The sequence below is a fragment of the Schistocerca gregaria genome, chromosome 7 (genome assembly GCF_023897955.1).
Source record: "Schistocerca gregaria isolate iqSchGreg1 chromosome 7, iqSchGreg1.2, whole genome shotgun sequence".
Taxonomy (NCBI): Eukaryota; Metazoa; Arthropoda; class Insecta; order Orthoptera; family Acrididae; genus Schistocerca; species Schistocerca gregaria.
The window spans coordinates 545,172,409-545,199,586 of record NC_064926.1 but is presented as its reverse complement, the minus strand read 5'-3'; the positions used below and the strand labels follow the sequence as shown (position 1 = coordinate 545,199,586).

The following is a 27,178-nucleotide window of genomic DNA, read 5'->3' as shown; positions in this document are numbered from 1 at the left end:
GAAGTGTGGAGGCAAAGATGATGTTGAATGACAGGTGGGGTATGAGTGGCGGCAACTTGAAATTAGCGGAGATTGAGGCCTGGTGGATAACGAGAAGAGAGGATATATTGAAGGGCAAGTTCCCATCTCCGGAGTTCGGATAGGTTGGTGTTGGTGGGAAGTATCCAGATAACTCGGACGGTGTAACACTGTGCCAAGATGTGCTGGCCGTGCAGCAAGGCATGTTTAGCCACAGGGTGATCCTCATTACCAACAAACACTGTCTGCCTGTGTCCATTCATGCGAATGGACAGTTTGTTGCTGGTCATTCCCACATAGAAAACGTCACAGTGTAGGCAGGTCAGTTGGTAAATCACGTGGGTGCTTTCCCACGTGGCTCTGCCTTTGATCGTGTACACCTTCCGGGTTATAGGACTGGAGTAGGTGGTGGTGGGAGGGTGCATAGGACAGGTTTTACACCGGGAGCGGTTGCAAGGGTAGGAGCCAGAGGGTAGGGAAGGTGGTTTGGGGATTTCATAGGGATGAACCAAGAGCTTACGAAGGTTAGGTGGACGGCGGACAGACACTCTTGGTGGAGTAGGGAGGATTTCATGAAGGATGCATCTCATTTCAGGGGAAGGATTTTAGGAAGTCGTATCCCTGCTGGAGAGGCACATTCAGAGTCTGATCCAGTCCCGGGAAGTATCCTGTCACAAGTGGGGCACTTTTGGGGTACTTCTGTGAGAGGTTCTGGGTTTGAGGGGATGAGGAAGTGGCTCTGGTTATCTGCTTCTGTACCAGGTTGGGAAGGTAGTTGCGGGATGCGAAAGCTGTTTTCACGTTGTTGGTGTAATGGTCCAGGGATTCAGGACTGGAGCAGATTCGTTTGCCACGAAGGCCTAGGCTGTAGGGAAGGGTCCGTTTGATATAGAATGGGTGGCAGCTGTCATAATGGAGGTACTGTTGCTTGTTGGTGGGTTTGATGTGGATGGATGTGTGAAGCTGGCCATTGGACAGATGGAGGTCAACATCAAGGAAAGTGGCATGGGATTTGGAGTAGGACCAGGTGAATCTGATGGAACCAAAGGAGTTGAGGTTGGAGAGGAAATTCTGGAGTTGTTCTTCACTGTGAGTCCAGATCATGAAGATGTCATCAATAAATCTGTACCAAATAAATCTGTACCAAACCTTGGGTTGGCAGGCTTGGGTAACCAAGAAGGCTTCCTCTAAGCGACCCATAAATAGGTTGGCATACGAGGCGGCCATCCTGGTACCCATGGCTGTTCCCTTTAATTGTTGGTATGTCTGGCCTTCAAAAGTGAAGAAATTGTGGGCCAGGATGAAGCTGGCTAAGGTGACTGGACTAGAGTGGGAAGATATATGGGACAGGAATTGCATCTATGTCTTTTACAGGCATAATTATCATCCCAACCTTGTACAAAACAAATCTGTCATGCAAAACAAATCTCCCATGCCTTAGCTTTCCAGTCCCCCACCACCTCCCAAAGTCCCACTGTCTGGCCACAGAGGAGCATTCCCCTCGTAACTCAGTACCATCCAGGGCTAGAGCAGCTGAATTACATTCTCCGCCAGTGTTCCAGTTACTTCTCGTAGTGCCCTGAAATGAGAAATGTTCTGCTCACTATCCTTCCCACACCTCCACAGTGATATTCCGCCATTCACCAAGCCTACACAATGTACTTGTCCATCCTTACACAACTCCTGCTTCCTCCCAATCCCTTACCTCATGGCTCATACCCCCGCCTTTAATTTTTGAATAGGTTGTGTTAAACTGTCAATAGATGAAATACCTTAATTCACAATTGTTGCTTTTAGTTGGTAGGTTGGTTGCAGCTTTTGGTTGAAAATTTTGAATGAGTGCCAATGTCTGCACGTTGCTCACATGTTCTGATATCACAGAAATCTTTGCCATTGAAAGTTTTGTGTGTTTACTATCTACAAAAGAAGAAAGATTAAGCAGAAGCTGACAGTTAGTGATATCAGAGACAATCGAAACATTAAACACAGAAAAGAAATAAAATTTGGGGTCATCTTCTTTATGCAGTGTGTACTGAAAAATAAGATATCCTTCTTGAATGCAGAAACTCAAGGCTCTTCTGCATTAAGAGCTGAGAATCTTTTTATTGTCACTACATCATCATGAGTAGCACCAGGGTCCAAGAAAATATCAGTTTTTGAATGAAAAGGTTGTACGCAGTTGGAATTTTTACACACAAACTGGATCATGAAACAACTTCCATGTCCCATTATTCGGGTAGTTTCTAGAAACCTTCAGTAAAATCCAAAAGTGGATTATTTTTCTATGGAGGTGATTACGGTAACCCAATGTGGGTCAGATGACAAACAATGATAAAATGTAAAAAGTGGATAACTACTGCAGGGGACTGTGCAGTCCATCACTAAGGAGTAGTCTCATGTGCAGGTTAACGGCATGCCTTAAATTCAGTTATTCAGGGTGTATACGACCCAGGACAACTGGGAGATCCGGGAAAAACCCGGGAGTATTTTCATCCGGGAGAAAACCAGGAGAAACCCAAGAATGGCTTAGAATTCCGAGAATTTTTCATTGTTTTAGTTTTCAGTTAAAGTTTTCTAACTTTGACTGGTAAGAACCAATACTCTAACAAAGGATATTACTGTATCTCGCAGAATAATACTGCACCAATTAAAAACGAACGAGAGAAGAAAAAAAAACACGAAAATAAAACTTAAGTTCTAAAGGCAATGCACCATTTACAACAACAAAACACAGTGCTCGCACAAGTGTTTGCCAACAGCAAAATGTGTCAAAAGGCTTTAGGAAGACTGCAATGTTTCATAACAACAAATTGCCTCCGATGAACGTGACGTCACAACTGTTCACATTAGATTAGTTTGAGTGGTTGCGAGCGAGCTTATGCGCATGTGCACTTAAGTTGCGTTTGAGAAGTACCTTTTCCCGCTTCTGGCTACAGAAGTGTGGCATTTAGCATTATAAGCAATAGCAGCAATCAGCCAGATGCTATCCAGAAAAATTTTACTGGTGCATCTAAGCTGCCAGATTAACGTATGCGGAACGAGCCCGGAACTAGGGGGCGGGGGCAAACAGAGGTATCTGACCTGGGCGGCAGTTTCAGAGGAGGTGGGGGTGGGGGCAAAATTTATATTGTTGAGGAAATAGACCTTGTTTCACAAAGAGCCTAGCATCCAGCGCACGTTGGTATGTCGATTACTCATATGATTTTGAACGCATCCCTGTTAGTCTTTGAACATTTTTGACCAAATTCTAAGTTGATTTCTGAAATAATTGTAAGCTGATTTTTTAATTTGTGCATAGTGTATGTCATGTCTCTGCCAGGGGAATCCCCGTCGCATCTAACTTATGTGCAGACCAAAGGAGACGGGTCTGTACGAGCTGAGCGGAATAAAGCCGAATGGGTGAATGCCAATCATCGTTTTGTGGTTGATTGGGTTTGCAAATGATCAGTGTTGTTATACCTACTAACGAATTCCATAGATTCAGACTAACAGAGTGGAAACAAACGACTAAAAGGCATAACAGGCAACAAATATTGCGTATTGTCCTCTCCGTGTATCCAGGAAAATGAAATTTTGACAGAAAATTTTTGTCCAGACCGCTACACTACTAAGGCCCTGGCTAGCAACTGTTAGTTTTATTCTGTGAGTAGTACGGAAAATGCGTTGTACGCACACGTAATAACGCCTAACAGGAGAATAAATGCGGGATAACTAAGCTGGTGGTAGTGGCAGGGTTAGTGAAGTTACCCAGGGAATAAGTTTTGACACTGGCAGGATTAGTTACAGAATTAATGATGACAAAATTGTTTGTTAGAACGAGGAAGGAAGAGAAACGGGACTCTCACAAATTACGGAAGAATATGACGATTCCAAATTTATAGTTTCGTTACCACTGCTTTTCGATCTAATGCTTCAGAAGCTAGAGAGTGGGAATGAAATGTGAAACTATTTCCTAACATAAAACTTTTTTCTTGTAGTAGTTCTAATAGGTATTTGGTATTGGTACTTCGTGAATTATATTCTGTCATGTTATAAAAATAACCATTTGTGCCAAGACAGTCTAGTTCATTTGGTGTGTGTAACAATTTCTGCAGTATTAGGCAGGCCTATTTCGTTTTATCTAGCAGTGACAAAATACACATAATCAAATCGAGAAACCACACTAGTCTTGGGTACAATTTGTATTAACAGCTTGTTTAGTATTAGACAACAACATTTCGTTTTTTCAAGTGGCAAAACATTTGATGAAGTCTGGGATAATAGATCCTTTCACAGAAAGGAAAGGACACCATGTAAAGCTGAAGCAAGGTTAGAGAGAAAAAAAGCTGGGACGTAAGGATTGAAGAAATGTGTACCGTCTTGCTTGTCACTTGTCTTTACTCATTTTATGTATCTTATATTTAATTTTATGTCACACAAAACAGCAAGTTATTAGCTAATAGGCAGTAAAGACTACAAATTTTCTGAAGAGTTCTTGATCTGCTGGTTACAAATAATCCCATCCAGTATTAATTGCGAGATTTTTTAAAAGAGGAGCAGGGTGTCAAACCGGCCGACTGGGAGCAGGAGAGGCACCACAGGACATTTCAATTTCGACTGTACTGAATATAGTTTGAGGTCACCCATTACAAAATATTACATGTTTGAATTGCACAGAGCAAAATACAGAGACGTGCGATAGAAGACTGCTGTGTGAAGAAGCGTGGCACTGCACTTTGGCACACTTAGACCAAATAACATGGCTTATGTTCCCTCGAACATATATGTTTTATGTATCAGGGTCTTCAGTGTGCGCTACAAAATGAAGATATTTTATAAAAGTTGATTTTTTAAATTTTTGGCTTATAATTTCAAATGCTTGAGGGAGGGGGAGTGCCACTATCTAGTATTGCCCCTGTTTGGAAATATCGTAGATCCGGACCTGATGCACAAAGCAGGCTTAGTTGTAGTGGGGAGATGGTAGTCTCCACGTGACCTGTCTTTACGTTAAGTGATTTTGCTGTTTCCTCTTCGTTTATTGCTCTCACGTCAAATGAAAACAAAATGGTTGTCTTGGCTGGGAGCTATAAAGTGAATTAAAATACATTCACATAATTACAGAAGGCTAAAATATGTTGTTAGTTTCAGATTGTATCTTGTTTCCACCTTTCTGACAGTCAAGCGTTGATCGCTTTGCAAAACAATGAAATTTTTGTCGGTTTCATTAAAGAAATTTGACTTTTGTTAATCTTTTCTGCTGAGACAGTCAATTTATTTGAAATGAAGTGTTTAATGCCACACTATTGGCTAGTTTCAACTGTTAGCTGCATTTCAAGTTCACGTTTTCATCTTCTAGCACATATGGCATTATGCCTTAATAAAGGACCAAACATTAGGTAATACAGTACTGGAACTTCAAGAAAATTTACATCAGAATCTGGACATACGAATGTGCACTTTAAGCCGAATGATGCATTTTAGTATGATTCACAAAATTTCCACGCCCTTGGAGTATCCTCTAATATTTTGTTTCCCTTATGACATAATGTAAGATCTTTTAATGATTTACACGTACGAACGTATGGACTTCCTGTGTCATCGTAGCTGCGCAAGCGAGGCGACGCCTGTTATCTGGCGCTCTCTGGCAACTGCTGAAACGAATCTAACAGGTCACGGGAAAATATTCCGAATGGTTCTTTGAAAAGCGTTACTTTCAAAGTAAATTTCCTTTTGCGTAAGAAGAACTCTGTGGGCAAATGTCCGATGAATTTCTTAAATCACAGAGCGTTTGACTCTCATTCAAAAATCAAATATTTGAGGACGACCATTTACAATATTTTCGAGCCTGGTAGCTCGGGCATTTATGTCGTTAAAAATTTTACTTGCACTTTGTGTGATATATCTTAAAATGTAACAAACAAACAAAAAAAAAATGTGGAAGCTTTGCTTCTCTTGCAGCTTATTAATCTTAGAGACCAATATTATACGTAAAACCTTTTCTTTTCTTGTAGCAACACTGTGTATATTAATTTAAACCATTACCGTTTCCTATTTGTGTGTTAGCGATACTTAACAGTGATGTTGCTTTTTGCTGACTACATCACGTGTCCTATTCGTTCAGTGAATTCGAAAGTAAAATTCTATGTACTGACTTGACAGAAATTCCTGGGAAGTTCTGGTCGGTCTTACGTTAAATCAGTAAGTGGCTCGAAACAGCATACCCAGACACTCCAGGATGATGATGGCATTGAAACAGAGGATGACACGCGTAAAGCTGAAATACTAAACACTTTTTTTCCAAAGCTGTTTCACAGAGGAAGACCGCACTGCAGTTCCTTCTCTAAATCCTCACACAAACGAAAAAATGGCTGACATCGAAATAAGTGTCCAAGGAATAGAAAAGCAACTGGAATCACTCAACAGAGGAAAGTCCACTGGACCTGATGGGATATCAGTTCGATTCTACACAGAGTATGCGAAAGAACTTGCCCCCCTTCTAACAGCCGTGTACCGCAAGTCTCTAGAGGGACAGAAGGTTCCAAATGATTGGAAAAGAGCACAGGTAGTTCCAGTCTTCAAGAAGGGTCATCGAGCAGATGCGCAAAACTATAGACCTATATCTCTGACATCGATCTTTTGTAGAATTTTAGAACATGTGTTTTTGCTCGAGTATCATGTTGGTTTTGGAAACCCAGAGTCTACTCTGTAGGAATCAACATGGATTCCGGAAACAGCGATCGTGTGAGACCCAACTCGCTTTATTTGCTCATGAGACCCAGAAAATATTAGATACAAGCTCCCAGATAGATGACATTTTCCTTGACTTCCGGAAGGCATTTGATACAGTTCCGCACTGTCGCCTGATAAACAAAGTAAGAGCCTACGGAGTATCAGACCAGCTAGCTGTGTAGCTGGATTGAATAGTTTTTAGCAAACAGAACACAGCATGTTGTTCTCAATGGAGAGACGTCTACAGACAAAGTAACCTCTGGCGTGCCACAGGGGAGTGTTATGGGACCATTGCTCTTCACTATATATACAAATGACCTAGTAGATAGTGTCGGAAGTTCCATGCAGCTTTTCGCGGATGATGCTGTAGTATACAGAGAAGTTGCAGCATTAGAAAATTGCGGCGAAATGCAGGAAGATCTGTAGCGGATAGGCACTTGGTGCAGGGAGTGGCAACTGACCCTTAACATAGACAAATGTAATGTATTGCGAATACATAGAAAGAAGGATCCTGTGTTGTATTATTATATGATAGCGGAACAAACACTGGTAGTAGTTACTTTTGTAAAATATCTGGGAGTGTGCGTATGGAACGATTTGAAGTGGAATGATCATATAAAATTAATTGTTCGTAAGGAGGGTGCCAGGTAGAGATTCATGGGGGGAGTCCTTAGAAAATGTAGTCCATCAACAAAGGAGGTGGCTTACAAAACACTCGTTCGACTTATACTTGAGTATTGCTCATCAGTGTGGGATCCGTACCAGACCTGGTTGACGGAGGAGATAGAGAAGATCCAAAGAAGAGCAACGCGTTTCATCACAGGGTTATTCGGTAACCGTGATAGCATTACGGAGATGTTTAACAAACTCAAGTGTCAGACTCCGCAAGTGAGGCGCTCTGCATTGCGGTGTAGCTTGCTGTCCAGGTTTCGAGAGGTTGCGTTTCTGGATGAGGTATCGAATATATTGCTTCCCCCTACTTATACCTCCCGAGGAGGTCACAAATGTAAAATTAGAGAGATTAGAGCGCGCACGGAGGCTTTCAGACAGTCGTTCTTCCCGCGAACCATACGCGACTGGAACAGGAAAGGGAGGTAATGACAGTGGCACCTAAAGTGCCTTCCGCCACACACCGTTGGGTGGCTTGCAGATTATAAATGTAGATGTAGATGCTCTGAATATCCGCTGTCATTTGCCGGCTACAAAAGCGCATCGCAATCTTTATTTCAGTCCTTCAGAAAGTAATGTGCGGTGTTTGTTGGAACTGGAATTTATACTTTCGTAATACGAAAATATGCTGTGTGCAGGTTGCTGCACATCAGACATCTGTTTTTTGCCCGAGTTTTGTTTTCTGAAGTGCCTGGAAATTCTACGCTGGTGTATAAAACCACAACAACTGAAATGATTGATAAGTTCTACAGTTCCGAGGAAAACTTAACACGGAAAAAGTGTATCTTCATGTGGGGGAAAGTGTATATTTAACCGGGAAAAACCTGGGAATTTTTTTTTTCTCATCCATGTATACACCCCGTTATTACCTCCCATAATGGTACGCAGTGTCAGGCAGACCTGACATCACATGTGATACAGGGGGTGTCTGGAAAGTAACTCATCATGCTTTATAACTCATCATGCTTTAATTAAATTATTGGTTTGTTTTTGTACCTCAACTTAAAAATTCGTCAAAGTGTGGCCATTCTGCATGAATACATTTTTCCATGTATCATATGCTTTCTCGTACATCTCAATTAGGATACTTTTCAGGGAAACTGCCGAAGTAGCTTGCATATTGTCCACTGACTTGAAATGCTTTCCTTGAGGTCCCTTTTCAGCTGAGGAAACAAAAAGTGTCTTGACGAGGCTGGGTTGGGACTGTAGGGTGGCTGCAGCATAGTGGTCACACTGATCTGGGTCAGGCAGTCCATGACAACAAAGACGAAGTGAGCCGGTGCCTCGTTGCAGGGGAGCTTCCACAAAGCCCAGAACTCCTTGATAATACAGGCAACCCAGTGAATCAACATCTGGAGTGCTTCCTTATAAAATTAAGTGGTGATGGTCTGGTCATGGAATACTAACCCCTTCAGGGGGGGTGAGGGAGCGCGAGCACGCGCTTCACCCAGTACATGGAAGCCTTGTTGTGTTTATTGGTCCTGTTGTCTACAAAGCAGCACTTCATAAATTTTAATACTCTTCAAAGGAGTAAAAGCAGTGATGCTGTAAATATGACTTTAGAGATTTTCCAAAGGTATTGATTGACCTTTTCAGCAAGTTTGTTGTAAAGCTTAACTCCCATGTGAAAAGGACCTTTTTGGCACAGACCTGTGCTGATATGAGTTACATGTACGTTTCTGTTTTATCTGGGAAAGTGATGATGTATATAAGATTTTTTGCAGTCTGCAGTCCTTACCTATTTACCTATTACATTTATTTTAAAGAATAAAAGGGTTTCCATAATGTACACACATAGTAATGGAGGAATGTAGGATTTCTTAACAGAGGTTTACAATAGTCTTTAGGCTTGCACCCAAACAAAATTCTAACGGCCCTTTTTTTGTAATTCAAAAGTGCTATTAGCTGTTTTAGAGTTTCCCCAGAAGGTGAACCCATATCTGAGACGATAATGAAAGTAGGCATGACATGCATTCATTACTGTTTTCTCATTACAGCATGATTTTAATGATCAAAGAGGATAATGTGTTTTGCTCAGTTCTGCATTGAGATATTCAATATGCTTGTTCCATCTGACGTTGCTCTGCGGCCAAAGTCTTAAGAATTTGGTTTCAGTACTGTTACCAACTGGTTCGTCATTGGTAGAGACTGATGGGTTGGTGGGGCGAAGGTGTCATGTGCCATTCTTTACTCTGCCTCTGACTCATCTGTACTGAGACTCATCCCCAGTAATCATGTTGTCCAGGAAATTGGGATAGTATTCAGAGAGTTCCTAGAGTTCTTGCCACTCTTGCACGGTGTTGCTTTTGTGCATCAGGGTCATTCCATGTCAAAATTGCAATAATTCAAGGATTTGTAACACTATATATCAGATTTTCACAAAAATTTGCACATTTGCTTATGCTTATAACATGGGAACTTCTGCAAAATCTTTTTGGTCTCAGTCTTCGACTTTATTTTATATCAATTTTTAAATGTGGCGTTATTCTGATAACTTGATCTGTAAGAATGTCAGTGCTAAATGGTATTTATCTACATAAATGCCCATGACTCAGGTGTTTATGAAGCTTTTGATTTTTAATTTATTTCAGGAGCTACGTAAGGCATATAGTTAACAGATATTGAGTTATTGAAGCAGTAAAGTTACAAAGAATTTTTTTTTTAATGTTTTGTCAGGTATTGATTTCAAAAAATTGTGAGGATGTGAGAAAATGCTTACATCACATTTCTCCAACCTGCTGGGAACCTGACTAAATTTTAAAGGGCTTCTACTAATTGACATACACATCTGAAATCAAAATACTTTTTGCTGTGATGGAAAAGGATCGTTTTAAGCAAGTTCATCCACTCACTGCTTCAGATGCAAGGATGTGAAATTAGCATATTTAAGTTTAACTCATTCTGGGCAGGCAAGTTAACTTTTAAGTGTGAAAATTTATTTCCTTTCGCAAGACAAAGTCGGTAATTTTTAAAGACTACTCAAAGTGATTAAAAAGTGTTCTTAGACAGCAGTAGCTTTTTGAAACTTTTATAGGCATGAAAACAATCAACTTGCTGAATTTCATTGTTGAGAATAACTGGCATGCAACAGTTAGTCTATTTGGTCTCAGTTGCTCTTTATCTTTCTGTGAGACTGGTCATGTCTGTTAGTGGTGTAGTCCTATCATTCCACTTGTAGAAAGTGTTTGAAGTGAATTAGTGCACAGTTAATAGTAATAGAAAATGTGAATTCATGCACTGCTGGCAACTTACTAAAAACACCTTCTCATTTGACAACCTATACCTTTGTAAAAACTCTACAAAAAATAGAAGAGCTGAGTGAAGAGCGAGATTTGATATTGCTGTGATCCAATGTAAGCTTTCCACAAGATCAAGAAAGTGCTACTGTATGTGGACACTGCAGATACCATTACTTAAAAAGTTTTTGAAAGTCATCAAAGAACTTGCTGTGATTCTTTCAAAAAACACAAGCAGTTTAAAAAGTCCTTCAGGTCAGCTTGCTGGTCTTTGTCTTAAACATTAAGTGCTAAAAGAATCTATGTAAAACCAGACCAAAATCTGTGCACAACATGTCATAAGATTTGTGAACAGACATCAGTGATAGAAATTTAAGTTATGCAGATGACCCAGAGGTGACATTTCACAAATCAGTACTAAAAAGTCAAAGTATTGAGGATGGAAGTAAAACTTTGTATGATTTGGGGTGCTGTCCCTTTAAACTTCACACCATTCCAAATTATATGGCAAAAAGAAGCTAGAAAAAGTGAAGCATGTTTTGGGAAGAAAAGTTTGCCGGGCATTAGATTGCAGTATTGTAGATTCTGACCATAGAGAAGAAACGTTTGATGATGAAAACCAAATAATTTCATGTGTTGCTATTGTTAATGAAAGAAAAAGTGACTAATGTACAAGTACCTGAAAAAAATTCACATTTTAACTTTAGCTCCACCCTCTTGGTCAAAAGAAAACAATGTCAGAATTCAATGTTAATGAGTATGTGGTTCGACAAGCAAGGAAACTGAAATTAAAATGGGTATTTTATCAATTCCTAAACCAAAAAAAGGGGGGGGGGAGAGATATTGCTGATGGAAGTGATAAAGAGTGTAACTGATTCCTAACAAAATGATGGATATACTCAAATGTTACCAGAAGCAAAAGACAAAAGTTAGCATTCAGGACTCGTCCTTTGCAACTTAAGAGAACTGTAATCTTGTTTTAAATGGGAGAATCCAAACATTTAACATTGGTCTTTCAAAATTTTGTTCACTAAGACTAAAGTGGTGTAGTCTAGCTGATGCTGCCGACACTCATTCAGTGTGCTTTTGGCTGTGGAGTACATTGAAGAAACATACAATGAACTTATAAAATTTCTTGTATGTGACTCTGAAAGCTATGACTGCATTCTTAATCACTGCAATAATTATCCCAATGATGACAAACTGTCAGAATAATTAAAACAGAAATTAGCTTACAAAGATGCTGGTGATGAAATTCAGTTCAGCCAGTGGATAAACACAGATCATTGGGCAGAACTGGTAAAGCAGTCTGCAACTGTTGGTGAATACATAGACTTGTTGATAACAGAATTACAGGCACTTTTAAACCACACTCATTTATATATAAGTTTCAGTCAAAATCATTGAAAAAACAGAAAGAAAATCTAAAAGCAATTTTGTTCGTGGACTTTGCTGAAAACTACAGTTTTGTAATTCAGAATGAAATTCAGAGTTACCATTGGACAAGAAACAGCTGTTAAATCCATCCTGTATGTGTTTATGTGGCAAATTAAGAAAGTACATTGATAACAGTGAACCTCTGCCTTATAAGGGATGATAGGGAATAAGGTGTAGGATTTGTGAATGCTTTCCAGAGAGAGATGGTTAAGTGGCAGAGCATACCCACAAGTGAAGAAAGTGAATTATTTGACTGATGGATGTGCTGCTCAATATAAGTATTTATTTATTTAATCGCCCTCCGTCAGGCAGGCTGTTTGCTGGGTGCCATTCTTTCAATGTGACACCACTTCGGCAACCTGCAGTCGATGAGGATGATAGGATGATGAATGAGAACAGCACGACACCCAGTCCCTGGGCGGAGAAAATTCCCCGAGCCAGCTGGGAATCGAACCCGGGTCCAGAGGATAGACAGTCCGTCACGCTGACCATTCAGCTACCGGGCCGTGATATAAGTTTAGAAAAAGCTTTAAAAATTTGTGTGAGCACGAAAACAATTTTTCTGTTGGTGCCGAGCATTCCTTTTTTGCTACTAGCCATGGTAAATCTGTGTGTGATGGTTTAGGAGGAACTATAAAATATATTGAGAAGAGTTAGTCTTCAACTAGTGGATGATGCACAAATAACAACTGCATCTGGTGTTTATGATTTCTGCAAAGCTAATATTGACAAATGTTTTTTTTTTTAGAGAAAGTCAGTGTAGGCTTCCTTTGCAAGAACATCGAGAAGAGATTTTCAGCAACCTGCACAATATCTGGTACCAGGAATTGTGACCATTTCAAACCACTTTCTTGTGATTAGTTAGAGATTAGAAGAATACCGTCTTCTGCAAAGCCTTCCTTGTTTTGTTTTGGTTTTTTTCATTCAGTGAAAATGCCCCACAATGGAATGCACTTGTCCTCAACAAAATTCTCTTGCAGCAGCAGTGTATGATGATATGATGACAGGTGGTACTTTTCCTTCCTGTCTGTGATAAAGAAGGAGATGTTGAACTACCTTTTCTTCACTCATCTGGACCAACTGTGTCATCCTTTTTTTTTTTCCTGAAAGGAAGACTCTTGTTATGTGCCTTTGGAAAAGATTTTATATGCTGTTGGTGTACCTAAATCAACATCATTAGGCAGAATGTAGTATTTTAATGAAAAAGGTATGAAGTTAATAGAATATAATTTGACACAGTGGATTAAAAATAGAGATGCTTATAAGAAGTTTCATTGATAGTTTGAGGGATCTTTACCGCTGAACGTGTACTTTTGTAAGGGATCTTCACTGCTGAATGTGCAAATTTTAAATTAACATTAGTGTGGCTAGAATAATGATTATTTAAAGATGCTAATTTAACACCCTAAATAAGGTTAACCCTTGTAATGAAAATTTTTCAATTAAATTTATAACTTTGGTTCTGTATTTTCATGAGACATCCTTACTATATCTTGATGCAATAATTTACCAACAGCCGTATGTATTGTGGTAATTTATTTTATGAACTTCTTATGTGCTACCAGTTTCGGTATTACATTGATGCCGTCTTCAGACTGAAACTGGTAGCACATAAGAAGTTCATAAAATAAATTTCTGCAATACATACGGCTGTTGGTAAATTATTGCATCAAGAAATACATGCCAGCCATTGCCCCATGGTTCATAATGGATCAGCAAATATCGTTTCTATAGGTTTTCAGTTTACATAATCTAATTTGAATGATCTTCTGAACAAAGATGTGATAGACATACGTTAAATGAACATACATCCAATATCTATCAAATCCCAGGGTGCCTCTTCTCCTTCTCCTCCTCCTCCTCCTCCTCCTTCTTCTTCTTCTTCTTCTTCTTCTTCTTCGTCCCCCCCGCCCCACCCCCTGTCCCTTCAGAGTTTCGATAAAAATGAATCTTGTATCAACTGTCAGAAAGTGTTTTACATATTTAAAAGTCATTGTTTGGACCACAACAACTGAAGTTGACTTTCTATATTTCCATATGTCAAGAATAGTTATAAATTTTTTTTTCAGTAAAGATACACCCCGCCTGTGACATCTGGAGAAATATGACAGTGATGTGTTGAGAATAAGATACTTTTTGTTACTATTATTTTTGTTTGAAGTAATGCTATCCAAATGACAAACTTCAGTGTCGAGAAATTTTGCACTGGACTATTACCATGCAGAAAGTAACAAGTAGAAAAAGTTTCATGAAAATCTGAAGCAGTGGGTGTCACGTATGGTGATCTTAATTAGAATTATATTTTTCATCACAACACAAAGTATTGTGATTTCAGATTTATTTGTGTATCCACTTGTAGAAAACCCATTAATAATTTTATTTTATTAAAATGTATACTGTCTTGAGAATTGTTTAAGATCAATTACAAGCTCCCACCAGGTTGGAGAAATATGATATAAGCATTTTTCAATGTGTCTGTACTTAATTCCGGAAATTGGAAAGTGAAACATATTAATTTTTTTTTGTATTGTTCTCTGTAACTTTACTGCTTAAATAATTACATGTCTGTTAAGTGTGTGCTTCTCTTACCCATTTTGACATTCTTGCAGAGCTCTGTTATCAGAATATTGCTACATTTAATATTCGATATAAGAAATGTTTGATCCTGAAAGCAAAAAGATTTTGCACAAGTTCTTATGTTATAAGTATAAGCAAATATGCAAAGTTTCATGAAAATCTAAGATGATGGGTGACGTGACCTGCGTGATTTGATGCCAAAGCTCTCTGCACAAGTTTTGTGCAAACCTTTCGTATGGGAAAGTCTTCTGATAGAATCTTGTGAAAAATCATTTTTGGCAAGTCCAATTATTCCAACATCAAGGAGACAATCATTCAGTGGTCTGAATTCAGTCAATGTGTGCACAAGTCAGATGGTTGTCTGTTCACAATGCTTGGGCCTCGTCTGCAACCTCTTCCCAACCTTCTCTAAACATCTTGTGTCACCTTTTTGACTGTGATCTGGAAAGGCAATCGTACCTGAAGGCCTCGTTCAGCAATCTCAAAGTTTCAGCAGCATCTTGATGAGCTTCTCATAAAACATGGTTTGGGTTCAGCTGCCGCAGACTGGTCGTGTGTGTGTGTGTGTGTGTGTGTGTGTGTGTGTGTGTGTGTGTGTGTGTGTGTGTTTGTTGTCTATTTTTGACAAAGGCCTTGCTGGCCGAAAGCTTATTTATTTTGTTACATTCTTTTTGTTGTGCCTATCTGCAACTCAGCATCTCCACTATGTAGTGAGTAGCTACTATCCTTCTCATAATATTGTTACATTCCATCCTGAATTTTCCAGTGTTTTATTTCACATAAAACTTTTATCAGATTGCATTGCTCCAAAGTTTTCTCGATTGTGAATTCAATGCGAGCACTTCATTGAGGTTCACAGAAGAAGCCATCCTAACCCTCTGAGCACATGGAAGAAATTGAGTAACCTATCACTGGAAAGCTAATGCCCAACTCCCGCACCCCATGATTGCGCCACAAAAAAAATGTAGTGCATTCATTTCTGGGCATCCTGTATGTATTACAGCTGAACTGAAGGTGTGTAAGCCCCTTGAAGGCTTAGAAATCGTCCTATTCCTAGTAAACTGTAATCATGAAATAATGCAAATATTCCCATTTTCAGAAATTTGTTTTGATTGAAAATCACCCCGAACCTCGAGATTTAGGATTTCAGTGCATTGAATGATCGCCAGGATCACTTGGGGGAAAAGAAAACTACATAACCTCCTATCAAAATGTAAGTAGATGAGGCAATCTACCATATCTCCCTTCGTTGTCGGCGTTGTCGTTGTTACCGTGAGGCACTGTTATACCAAATGGAAAGGCGCGTTGTTCTTAGAGCATGAGATATAGTAACCTTAAGTCATTGACAACACACAACGGTCACAGTAGCACCTGATTTCAGAATAGCTGCAGTAGTTAGGATCTACGGACTACCCCCTCTTGACCAGGTCCCCAAAACTTAACTTGTAACGAGATCCCTTCAAAGCAAATTGCCATAACGATCGTCTATAAAGGCTTCGTACAACGATAAGAAATGTTGCAGTTCATGGAATAACAACAGATACGACCAAACTGTCTTGTTTCTTCTGTTTTATTTACCGTAACTTTGTTCACAGTTTTATTTTGCATTCACTACTCATTCACACTCTGATGTGGAGTATATGCGAGTGCCTGAACCCTAACTCCCAAGTTCCATCGAAACCCTTTGATGAACAGTTTTGGTTGCTCGACACCAACAGTCAATGATAATGATACAGTTTTTCTCCTTTTCATAAACTGGAGCCTGCTCTCCCCGGAGTGAGGGGGGGGGGGGGTCTCAATACCGCGTCCCTTTGAGACGCGTATAGATTTATCCCGGAATTGATCACCCTGTAGGTGTACTCAATTTAATGACTACACTTCACTATCCGCGATTTCGTGTAACTAAATGTTCATTTGTTAGTCTGATTGTGTACCGTAGTTATTTAAAACTCGCCCCTATATTTTTTCACTAAGCACAATTAGCACTTCTTTACTTGTTTATTTATAAGAGTAAACGAAAAAAACGACGCCGTATCATCAGCTTCGTCGATATAAAGCAAAACGCCTCAATATGCCCAATTTTACCTCTTCTTATATGAGCGGCTACCTTACTCATTAATTTATTATATATTTTATTTACTCATAAATTTACTACATATTATTTCCAATAACACTAAACAGGCATTGCCGTTATATTTTAATTGTATTCAAAAGCATGTTATTATTATTATGAGCAACCAAATCGTAACAAATCGCGTTTTTAACGATAGCTTTAAGCTTTACACTCGCCCAGCCTTTATTCAAGCAATATTATATATAAATGTACAGCCTGGACCGAAAGATCGATCTCTCTACTGAAACCAATAGAGGCAAATACCCTATTCAAGTTCCATTACTTCTATCTTTACTCGTATTGTTATAGCAAGTACCACACATTTGGAAAACAATATTTTGCTGATGATAGATACAAGTCCATCAGTACTGATGCAGCTATGATTTTCTGTAATTTACTTCCCTTGTAAACTTTTTGCATATCTTTCCCCATTTTCTTTTAGTTGTTGCCTAATGCTGCTTCTCAAGGAAGCCTTTGGAAACAAATACATGTAAGTGGTTTGGTGCAGTACAGCTGTCTATGAGGCATTTGGTGTGAAGTCCATAATTATGAAAGCTGGCCAAACTCCTATATTTTCACTATTGTATGACTTGATGAACACTTTGATTGTAAACCATATATATGCATTTGATGGGTTGTGCTATAAATTAGGGATGGATAATATTTAACGTAACTGTACTGTTACTGAGTTGTATCTATGAAGGAAGTAATATCTCTTACATGTCCTCATACTTGGTGAAAAAATTAAGTTAGTTACGGAGTTCAGTTGGTCTGATAGTGTTCTGACTGTAATAACTGGTAATGTGGTGAGCATGAAAAATGCAATAAACCCAGATGAAGCCAAGGAGAATGCACAAGCAAATATTTCAGAAAATGTTTTCAATTTGTAAGCATGAGAAGAATTTAGAAAGAAGCTAACTGGTAAGAAACGTGCAGATTAGTACATTTTATGCACAACACGATTTAACTATACATTCATAGAAGTGTGAGGAAGAAATTCACACTATTTTTTTTTATCCATCCTTTATTCTACATGTTTGAAAGTTTTTCAGTGTGTAGATATATCCTATTGGAACGATATTTTCATTTCTCCACATAAATCCATCCCTCTCAACTGCCTTACACCATTTTGGAACCAGCATCTGTATAACCGCCCAGTACAATTCTGAACCAACCTGTTGGAGCCACTGTTTGGCAGTGTGCACAAGGAAGTCATCATTTTCAAACCTTGTCTACATCTACATTTATACTCCGCAAGCCACCCAACGGTGTGTGGCGGAGTGCACTTTACGTACCACTGCCTTAACCTCCCTTTTCTGTTCCAGTCGCGTATGGTTTGCGGGAAGCATGACTGTCTGAAAGCCTCCGTGCGCACTTAAATCTCTCTAATTTTACTTTCGTGATCTCCTCGGGAGGTATAAGTAGGGGGAAGCAATATATTCGATACCTCATCCAGAAACGCACCCTCTCGAAACCTGGACAGCAAGCGACACCGCAATGCAGAGCGCCTCACTTGCGGAGTCTGCCACTTGAGTTTGTTAAACATCTCCGTAACGCTATCACGGTTACCAAATAACCCTGTGACGAAACGCGTTGCTCTTCTTTGGATCTTCTCTATCTCCTCCGTCAACCAGGTCTGGTACGGATCCCACACTGATGAGCAATACTCAAGTATAGGTCGAACGAGTGTTTTGTAAGCCACCTCCATTGTTGATGGACTACATTTTCTAAGGACCCTCCTAATGAATCTCAACCTGGGACCCACCTTACCAACAATTAGTTTTATATGATCATTCCACTTCAAATCGTTACGCACGCTTACTCCCAGATATTTTACAGCAGTAACTGCTACCAGTGTTTGTTCTGCTATCATATAATCATACAATAAAGGATCCTTCTTTCTATGTATTCGCAATACATTACATTTTTCTATGTTAAGGGTCAGTTGCCACTCCCTGCACCAAGTGCCTATCCGCTGCAGATCTTCCTGCATTTCGCTACAATTTTCTAATGCTTGTTCCACGAAGAGAGTCTTTCAGTTTCCCAAAGAGATGATAGTCACATGAAGCCAGGCTAGGACTGTAAGGCGGGTGTTTCAGTGTTGTTCATCCGAGTTTTGTGATTGCTTCCCTGGTTTTTTGACGGACATGTGGCTGTGTATTGTCATGCAACAGCAAAACATCCTGCTTTTGCCGATGTGCTTGAACACGACTCAGTCAAGCTTGAAGTTTCTTCAGTGTCGTCACATATGCATCAGAATTTATGATGGTTCTACTTGGCATGATGACCACAAGCAAGAGTCCTTCGGAATCGAAAAACACCGTAGCCTTTACTTTTCCTGTAAGTATGGTTTTGAATTTATTTTTCTTGGGTGAATTTGCATGATGCCACTCCACTGATGGCCTCTTCGTCTCTGGTGAAAAAGGATGGAGCCATGTTTCTTTACCTGTCACAATTCTTCCAAGAAATTCATTACCACCATTCTCGTACTGTTCCAAAAGTTCACTGCATACCGTTGTTCTTGTTTCTTTGTGAGCCACTGTCAACATCCTGGGAACCCACCCGGCACAAACCTTTTTTAATGCCAACACTTTCAGTATTCTGCAAACACTTCCTTCCCCTATCCCAACCTAGTGTGACAATTCATTCACTGTGATGCGTCTGTGAGCAGTCACCAATTCGTTAACTCTCTGCACATTGTCTGGAGTGTGTGCAGTACGAGGCCTGCCGCTGCGAGGACAATCCTCAATATTGCCGTGCCCGCTTTCATCACGTAACCTGCTTGCCCACCGACTACTGTACTGTGATCGACAGCAGCATCTCCATACGCCTTTTTCAACCTCTTGTGGATGTTTCCCACTGTCTCATTTTCACAACACAGGAATTCTATAACAGCATGTTGCTTCTGACGAACGTCAAGTATAGCAGCCATCTTGAAGACATGCTGTGACGACACCACTCAGGAACAGATTGAACTAAGTTTGAAAACAAGCGGGAAGGGTGTATGTACACATTGTAAAACTTTTACACATGCAGAATGAAAACTGTATTTTTACAAAAATAGTGTGCTTTTCTTTTGGAGTGTCCATCGTACATGGCTATTTTTACCTAACTGTCTTCTTGGAACCCTGAGAAGAAATGTAGGATTTTTATTTATTTATTTATTTTGCCCAGATATACTGTAAATATTTCAGTTTCACCAATAAGCATTTTTGTATTAGATTTCAGTGATGAAAATATCGTTGTCATTGTAAACATGAATTGCTATTGAGAGGAATACTATCTTCACAAAGACAAAGACACATTTGTTGTTTTGGAAACAGAACCAGATTTGTTCAATGTAGCCATGAGTTGTGCACTCTATATTCCAGTGTGAGGATATTTTCAAAAGCAGCCTTTGTCTTACTTGTTTAAGCACTAAAGTCTTCAAATGTGAACTTGCATTTGTTGAAGGATTCACAAATACAAGGTCTGTTCAAAAAATTCTATAACTTTGTCCACAAAATTTTTCTACACTTAGCTTTTACTTGTGCATGGCTCCTTCGAAATGAAATATTTTCTCCACAATTGATACGCTGCTCCCAACACCGCTTCCACTTCCGGAAGCAGTCTTGGTACGCCTCATGCTGGATCACATGAAGCAACTGCAAATTCTTTTTCATCTCGTCTGTTGTTACAAATCTTCATCCTTTCAATGGGATTTTCAGCTTTGGAGGGGGGCGGGGGGGGGGGGGGTGATGATTTTGTTTTTTGTGCAATAGTCGTGCACCAACAGGGATGAATGTGTGGGTGTGTTACTGTAATGCTATAGCCATGAATTGTCTCGCCCCATTTCAGGCTGTTTCCTTCTCATATTTTCTCGCAGGTGTTGCAACACATCCTGATAGTACCATCGATAATAGTTTGTCCCTGTGGCATGAAATCGTAATGAACTAAACCTTCAAAGTCCTGCCGAGCTTTTTTTGGTCTTGGAGTACCTTTCCAAACCTATTGTGAAGATTGAACCTTGGTCTCAACATGGTAACCATAGACCCATGTTTCATCACCAGTTCTTAAGGAACATCTTGTTCTCATTTGCATGATCCAAAAGCTCTTCACAGATTGCGAGGTGAATGTCTGTCTGGTTTTGGCTCGTGATCAGTGAGGTTAACTTTGTGGCAACACAGTGCATTCCAAGATGCTGTGTCAAGATTTCATGACATGGTGCAGTTGAAATCTTACTTTCCTCTGCAATCCCTCTGACAATCAGTCTTTGATTGGCACACACAATTTCATTGATGTTCCTGACATGAGCATCATCAGTAAATGTCAAAGGGCATCCTGAACTAGGGTCATCTTTTAACTTCCATCCGGTCATTTTTGAACCGTGTGAACCATTCATAACACTTGGTACGGCTTAAGCACTCATCACCATAGGCTTCCTGCATACCATTCATAACACTTGGTACGGCTTAAGCACTCATCACCATAGGCTTCCTGCATCATTTGGTGTGCCTCTGTAAAGGTTTCGTTGAGTTTCATGCAACATTTAATGCAGATACGTTGCTTCTCTAACACTACACAATGATTCATCTCTAAACAGTAACAAGCAGACATGCAACAATGTAACTTTCAACAGTTAACACATTAAACATAGATGTGTGCAGGAATGCTAACTACATTTCACTCCATCAAACCATTGACACAAAATTACGAATGTTCTGGAATTTTTTGAACAGATCTCGTACAGTATTTTGAATCTGCAATGAATCTTGAATAAACCAAAACTCAGAGGATTTCAATGACATCATAAAATACTTACAGAACAGTGCTATATGAATGCATATTATTTCATTGGTTTCAGTGTATTACTCAAACTACATGGATGCTATTAAATAATTAATATGTTTCTGTGATGTACTGCCTTATTGGAACCGAGGTGTTGGAACCTATCACTCATTGTTACTTAAGAAAAAGAAAAGGAAGGCTACACAAATTAAACTGTTCGTTAGGGATGCAAAATAGGATTTTAACCCAACAAATGACAGCCTGTACAGCAGAATGCTCAGAAGATGCTATTTTCCCCACAGCTTAGTTGAATATATTTTATCATCACTGTAGTTTGTAGACTTTTTTTTTATGTGTCATCTGGTAGTGTCCGGCCTTATTAGAGCACTTTACATTCCAGGTTCTAGAGACGGAGCTAGACGGCCTTCTTGCTGCTGCAGAAATGCTGCAGGTGAAGGGACTTTCAAACGTACGCAACAAGTACGAGAAGGGCGACATACACAATGCGGAACCCCAGGGCCAGCAGCAGGCAGTGCCACTCTCTGTCGTGATGCCGCAGGCCGACTCTCCTCAGTCCGGGCAGCATTCGCTGGAGACAGAGGTCACTGGTAGCCCCGCGAGTCAGCGGAGAAAACGACGTAGGATTTCGGAATCGCCAGTAAGTGTGATAACTTTAATAACCTAGGAGCATGAATTTTGGAATGTGTCACTAATAGGTGTTGGGTGAGTATCAGAATAAGAACCCCCCGAGGGCCTTCTTCTTTTTTCTCCCCCCCCCCCCCCCCCAAACCTGTGATTGGCTATAAATAAAAGAAAAAGTAATAGAAAACAATTATTTTATTACCAAAAGTTTTGTACACTAATGGTTACTTTTCAACATAACCACCTAAAAGATTGAGAAATTTATTTTCCCTTTAGACAAGCTTTGCAGTACCCCCTTCCAAAAATGTTGCTGCCAATGATTGCAAATGTGCATTGACGTTGAAGAGCTTCGTTGGTTTGAAAGTGCTGCTCTCCTACCCAAGTCCTCATTCAGCATTCCTCTTTATTTGTTTTAATGACCAAATTTGCATTTGACTTCAGGAATTTGTGTTGATCAATGACAACGCTCGTCCACGCACTGCTGGCACATCCCAACAACTCCTTGAACAATTTCAATGGGTCGTCTTCGATCATCCGCTGTACAGTCGTGACCTGGCACCCAGTGACTTTCACCTTTTCCCTGAACTGAAGACGTGGCTAGGAGGGCAGCACTTTCAAACCAACAAAGATCTTCAAAACAACATCAGTGCTCATTTGCGGCAACATTTTTTGAAGAGGGTATTGCAAAGCGTGTCCACAGATATGATAAATGTCTCAATCTTTACAGTTATTATATTGAAAAGTAATCATAAGTGCACAAAACTTTTGGTAATAAAATAATTGTTTTATGGATGTGTCTTTTATTTATAGCCTATTGGAAGTTGAAGAATAAAAAAGGCCCTCGTACATTAGCAATAACTTGTTAATGTGGAAATCTCAAGTTGCAGTGTGATTCAGTTCACACTATAGCTGACTGGGTCGGTCAGTTGGAAGGTAAATACATACCACCTTCAATAGGACTGTGCGGCACACCCCTTTTCCGTTTGTGTATGAGATGTGAGCAGACTTGACTGTTGCCAAACCTCAGTATGAACTTTCTAATTTTCCTGATTTTTTCTTGTTGTTAGTTAGAACATGTATGTATGAGAAAGTAATGTATTGCCTGACTCTCTTTCTTAAGTATGATCTCATAATTTTAACAGTAAACTTCGTAGTACTCCTTTGTAATACTCATGTATTTATTAAACCAATCCATGCCAAATGCACTGCTCTTCTTCAGATCTGCTCTGCTAATAAGTTTTATTTTTATTGATTTGTGCTGCTGCCAGTCACGATTTTCCTGTATTTATTTTTTGCTTTGCACATTTCGGGAAATAATTCCTATTCTCAAGTTAAAAATGCCGTAGTCTATGAAAAATAAAACCGCTGAAGAATTGGAATTATTTGCCAAAACGTATCTTGCAGAAAATAAAGGAAATTCTGACTTGACAGTAGCCAGTGTTATAAAATATCAAACAAAACAATAGAGATAGCAGGTAAGACTCACCCTGACTGATGGACAATTATTGAGAATTGTTTGAAAGAGTGTTTTGTAAACCACTTCATTTCATGAATTAGTTGCACTTCCTTATGATTCTCCCAATGAATATCACACTGGAACGTACGTTTTGTACAAACAAGGTAGCAGTGGATGCTATTCTTTGATATTTTTTGGTTGTGACTATTTCCAGTAACTTGTCATCAGTAGTGTAACCAAAGATTAGTAGGTGTACTAGTGCATCAGAAAAGAAAACAAATACTAATTTTGGAAACATCTGAGGAATTGAAAATTAAGTAGGTGGTTGACAGTGGACATTTGCATTTAATTACAACACTGTACCTCACCACTCATGACCCTGTCTCAATCTCCGCATTTCTCACTTGTGGCGGAACTGCAGATTTCATACAAATGTAATCTAACGACAGTGCCTCAGAGGGTCCAGTCCCCTTCTTTTTCGAACCTGACGATACTGCCTGTCTGTTTGGGTCCATGATACCAAATTTGCTGATGAAACTCGCTCTTTGATCTTTAGTAATCAATTTATTATTGGCACACAGTTACAATACTAAACAGTCCTTTCATCTGCAAAACGTCCAGGATGCTGCAGGAATTAATTTTGAAACTATTATTGTCTACTATCAGCTCTCAAATCTTTGTCACATAAATTGACAAAATTCTTACTTCACGTCTGTTGTGCAGCGAGCTACCTTAATTTAAGTATTAACTGTATTTTTCTTACTTGTCACTTCTTCTTCTGCGTGTTTTTGCTTTTAGGAAGCTTTAATAGTAGAGTGCTATTACGTGTTCCATAGATCTCGTGTTTGTTTAGAATACAGTCAGAGAGTCCCTTTAGTCAGCCATAGTGCTAGTAGTGCTAGTGTTTGTTTTGAATACAGTCCAGAGACAGGTAGTGCTATTTTCCTTGTTTTCTACAAGAAGTGGTTAGCAATCACAGTTTAGTCAATAATCAACCGCCTTTAGTGAATTAGCAGTCTATTTAAAAGTTTATTAACACTCTATAGTAAATTGATTTCTTAAGATGGATAGGATGTGTGGCTGCTGTGTACGGACGCTGGAGGAGCTGGCCACTCTTCGCGAACAGCTGAGCGTGTTGATGGCCGCGGTCAGCCGTCTTCAGGCTGCTGCCTCGGAGTGTAGCGGCAGTGGGGAGTCTGGTGCGTCGCATGGTGCACCCCAGGTGTTAGATGCTTCACCCACTGTCCCTGCTGTCGAGACATCTTCGCGGGTACCGGGCGCGGTTGGGCCACCCTCTCCCCAAGGGGAGTGGCGGGTTCAGCGGCGTTCGCGGCGCACGAGGCGGAGGGTCAATGTGGAGGCTGGCCGTGTGGCATCGCCCGCTCTGCCTGTAAGTGCACATGTGGCTGCTCCTTCAGCAAGGTCTGAGCAGGCACATGGGGGGAGGGGTTTATTAGTTATTATGAGCTCCAACATTAGGCGGGTGATGGAGCCCCTTAGGGAAATAGCGGAAAGGTCGGGGAAGAAGGCCAGTGTTCACTCTGTCTGCTTGCCGGGGGGTCTCATCCGAGATGTGGAGGAGGCCCTACCGGTGGCGATAGAGAGCACTGGGTGCACCCGACTGCAAATTGTTGCTCATGTCGGCACCAATGACTCCTGCCGTCTAGGTTCAGAGGTCATCCTCAGTTCGTACAGGCGGTTGGCGGAGTTGGTGAAGGCGGAAAGCCTCGCTCGCGGGGTGGAATCAGAGCTAACTATTTGTAGTATCGTTCCCAGAACCGATCGCGGTCCTCTGGTTTGGAGCCGAGTGGAAGGCTTAAACCAGAGGCTCAGACGATTCTGCGGAGAGCTGGGGTGCAAATTTCTCGACCTCCGCTATCGGGTGGAGAAATGTAGCGTCCCCCTGAATAGGTCAGGCGTGCACTACACGCCGGAAGCGGCTACAAGGGTAGAGGAATAGGTGTGGAGTGCACATGGGGGTTTTTTAGGTTAGAGAATTCCCTCCCTATGCCCGACAAGACGCCACCTGAGACGCGGCAAGGTAGGAGTACGTAAAATGCAACAGGGAATAACAATATTAATGTGCTAATAGTAAACTGCAAGAGCGTCTATAGAAAGGTCCCAGAACTGCTCTCATTAATAAACGGTCATAACACCCATATAGTACTAGGGATAGAAAGTTGGTTGAAACCAGACGTAAACAGTAATGAAATCCTAAACTCAGATTGGAATGTATACCGCAGAGACAGGCTGGACAGTGAAGGGGGAGGCGTGTTTATAGCGATAAGAAGTGCAATAGTATCGAAGGAAATTGACGGAGATTCGAATTGTGAAATGATTTGGGTGAAGGTCACGGTTAAAGAAGGCTCAGACATGGTAATTGGATGTCTCTATAGGCCCCCGGGCTCAGCAGCTGTTGTGGCTCAGCAGCTGAAGAATAATTTGGAAAATATTTCGAGTAGATTTCCCCACCATGTTATAGTTCTGGGTGGAGATTTTAATTTGCCGGATATAGACTGGGAGGCAGGGACAAAGAATCCAGTGAAATATTTTTAAGTGCTTTATTTGAAAACTACCTTGAGCAGTTAAACAGAAAACCGACTCGTGGCGATAACATATTAGACCTTCTGGTGACAAACAGACCCGAACTATTTGAATCAGTTAATGCAGAACAGGGAATCAGCGATCATAAAGCGGTTACTGCATCGATGATTTCAGCCGTAAATAGAAATATTAAAAAAGGTAGGAAGATTTTTCTGTTTAGCAAAAGTGACAAAAAGCAGATTTCAGAGTACTTGGTGGCTCAACACAAAAGTTTTGTCTCAAGTACAGACAGTGTTGACGATCAGTGGACCAAGTTCAAAACCATGGTACAATATGCGTTAGATGAGTATGTGCCAAGCAAGATCGTAAGAGATGGGAAAGAGCCACCGTGGTACAACAACCGAGTTAGAAAACTGCTGCGGAAGCAAAGGGAACTTCACAGCAAACATAAACATAGCCAAAGCCTTGCAGACAAACAAAAATTACGCGAAGCGAAATGCAGTGTGAGGAGGGCTATGCGAGAGGCTTTCAATGAATTCGAAAGTAAAGTTCTATGTACTGACGTGGCAGAAAATCCTAAGAAATTTTGGTCCTATGTCAAAGCGGTAGGTGGATCAAAACAAAATGTCCAGACACTCTGTGACCAAAATGGTACTGAAACAGAGGATGACAGACTAAAGGCCGAATTACTAAATGTCTTCTTTCAAAGCTGTTTCACAGAGGAAGACTGCACTGTGCTTCCTTCTCTAGATTGTCGCACAGTTGACAAAATGGTAGATATCGAAGTAGACGACAGAGGGATAGAGAAACAATTAAAATCGCTCAAAAGAGGAAAGGCCGCTGGTCCTGATGGAATACCAGTTCGATTTTACACAGAGTACGCGAAGGAACTTGCCCCCCTTCTTGCAGCGGTGTACCGTAGGTCTCTAGAAGTGCGAAGCGTTCCAAAGGATTGGAAAAGGGCACAGGTCATCCCCGTTTTCAAGAAAGGAAGTCGAACAGATGTGCAGA

At 40.4% G+C, this 27,178-nt stretch overlaps 1 protein-coding gene across 3 annotated transcripts in view; it reads left to right on the top strand.

Annotated features, from left to right (window-relative positions):
• Positions 1 to 27,178, top strand: part of LOC126281327 (protein tramtrack, beta isoform-like) — a 137,999-nt gene that overhangs the window by 11,759 nt on the left and 99,062 nt on the right. For all 3 annotated transcript variants that reach the window (XM_049980184.1, XM_049980186.1, XM_049980185.1), the window contains exon 5: positions 21,926 to 22,183. In XM_049980184.1, coding sequence (XP_049836141.1) covers positions 21,926 to 22,183 — 258 coding nt within the window. The remainder of the gene's footprint in view (positions 1 to 21,925; positions 22,184 to 27,178) is intronic.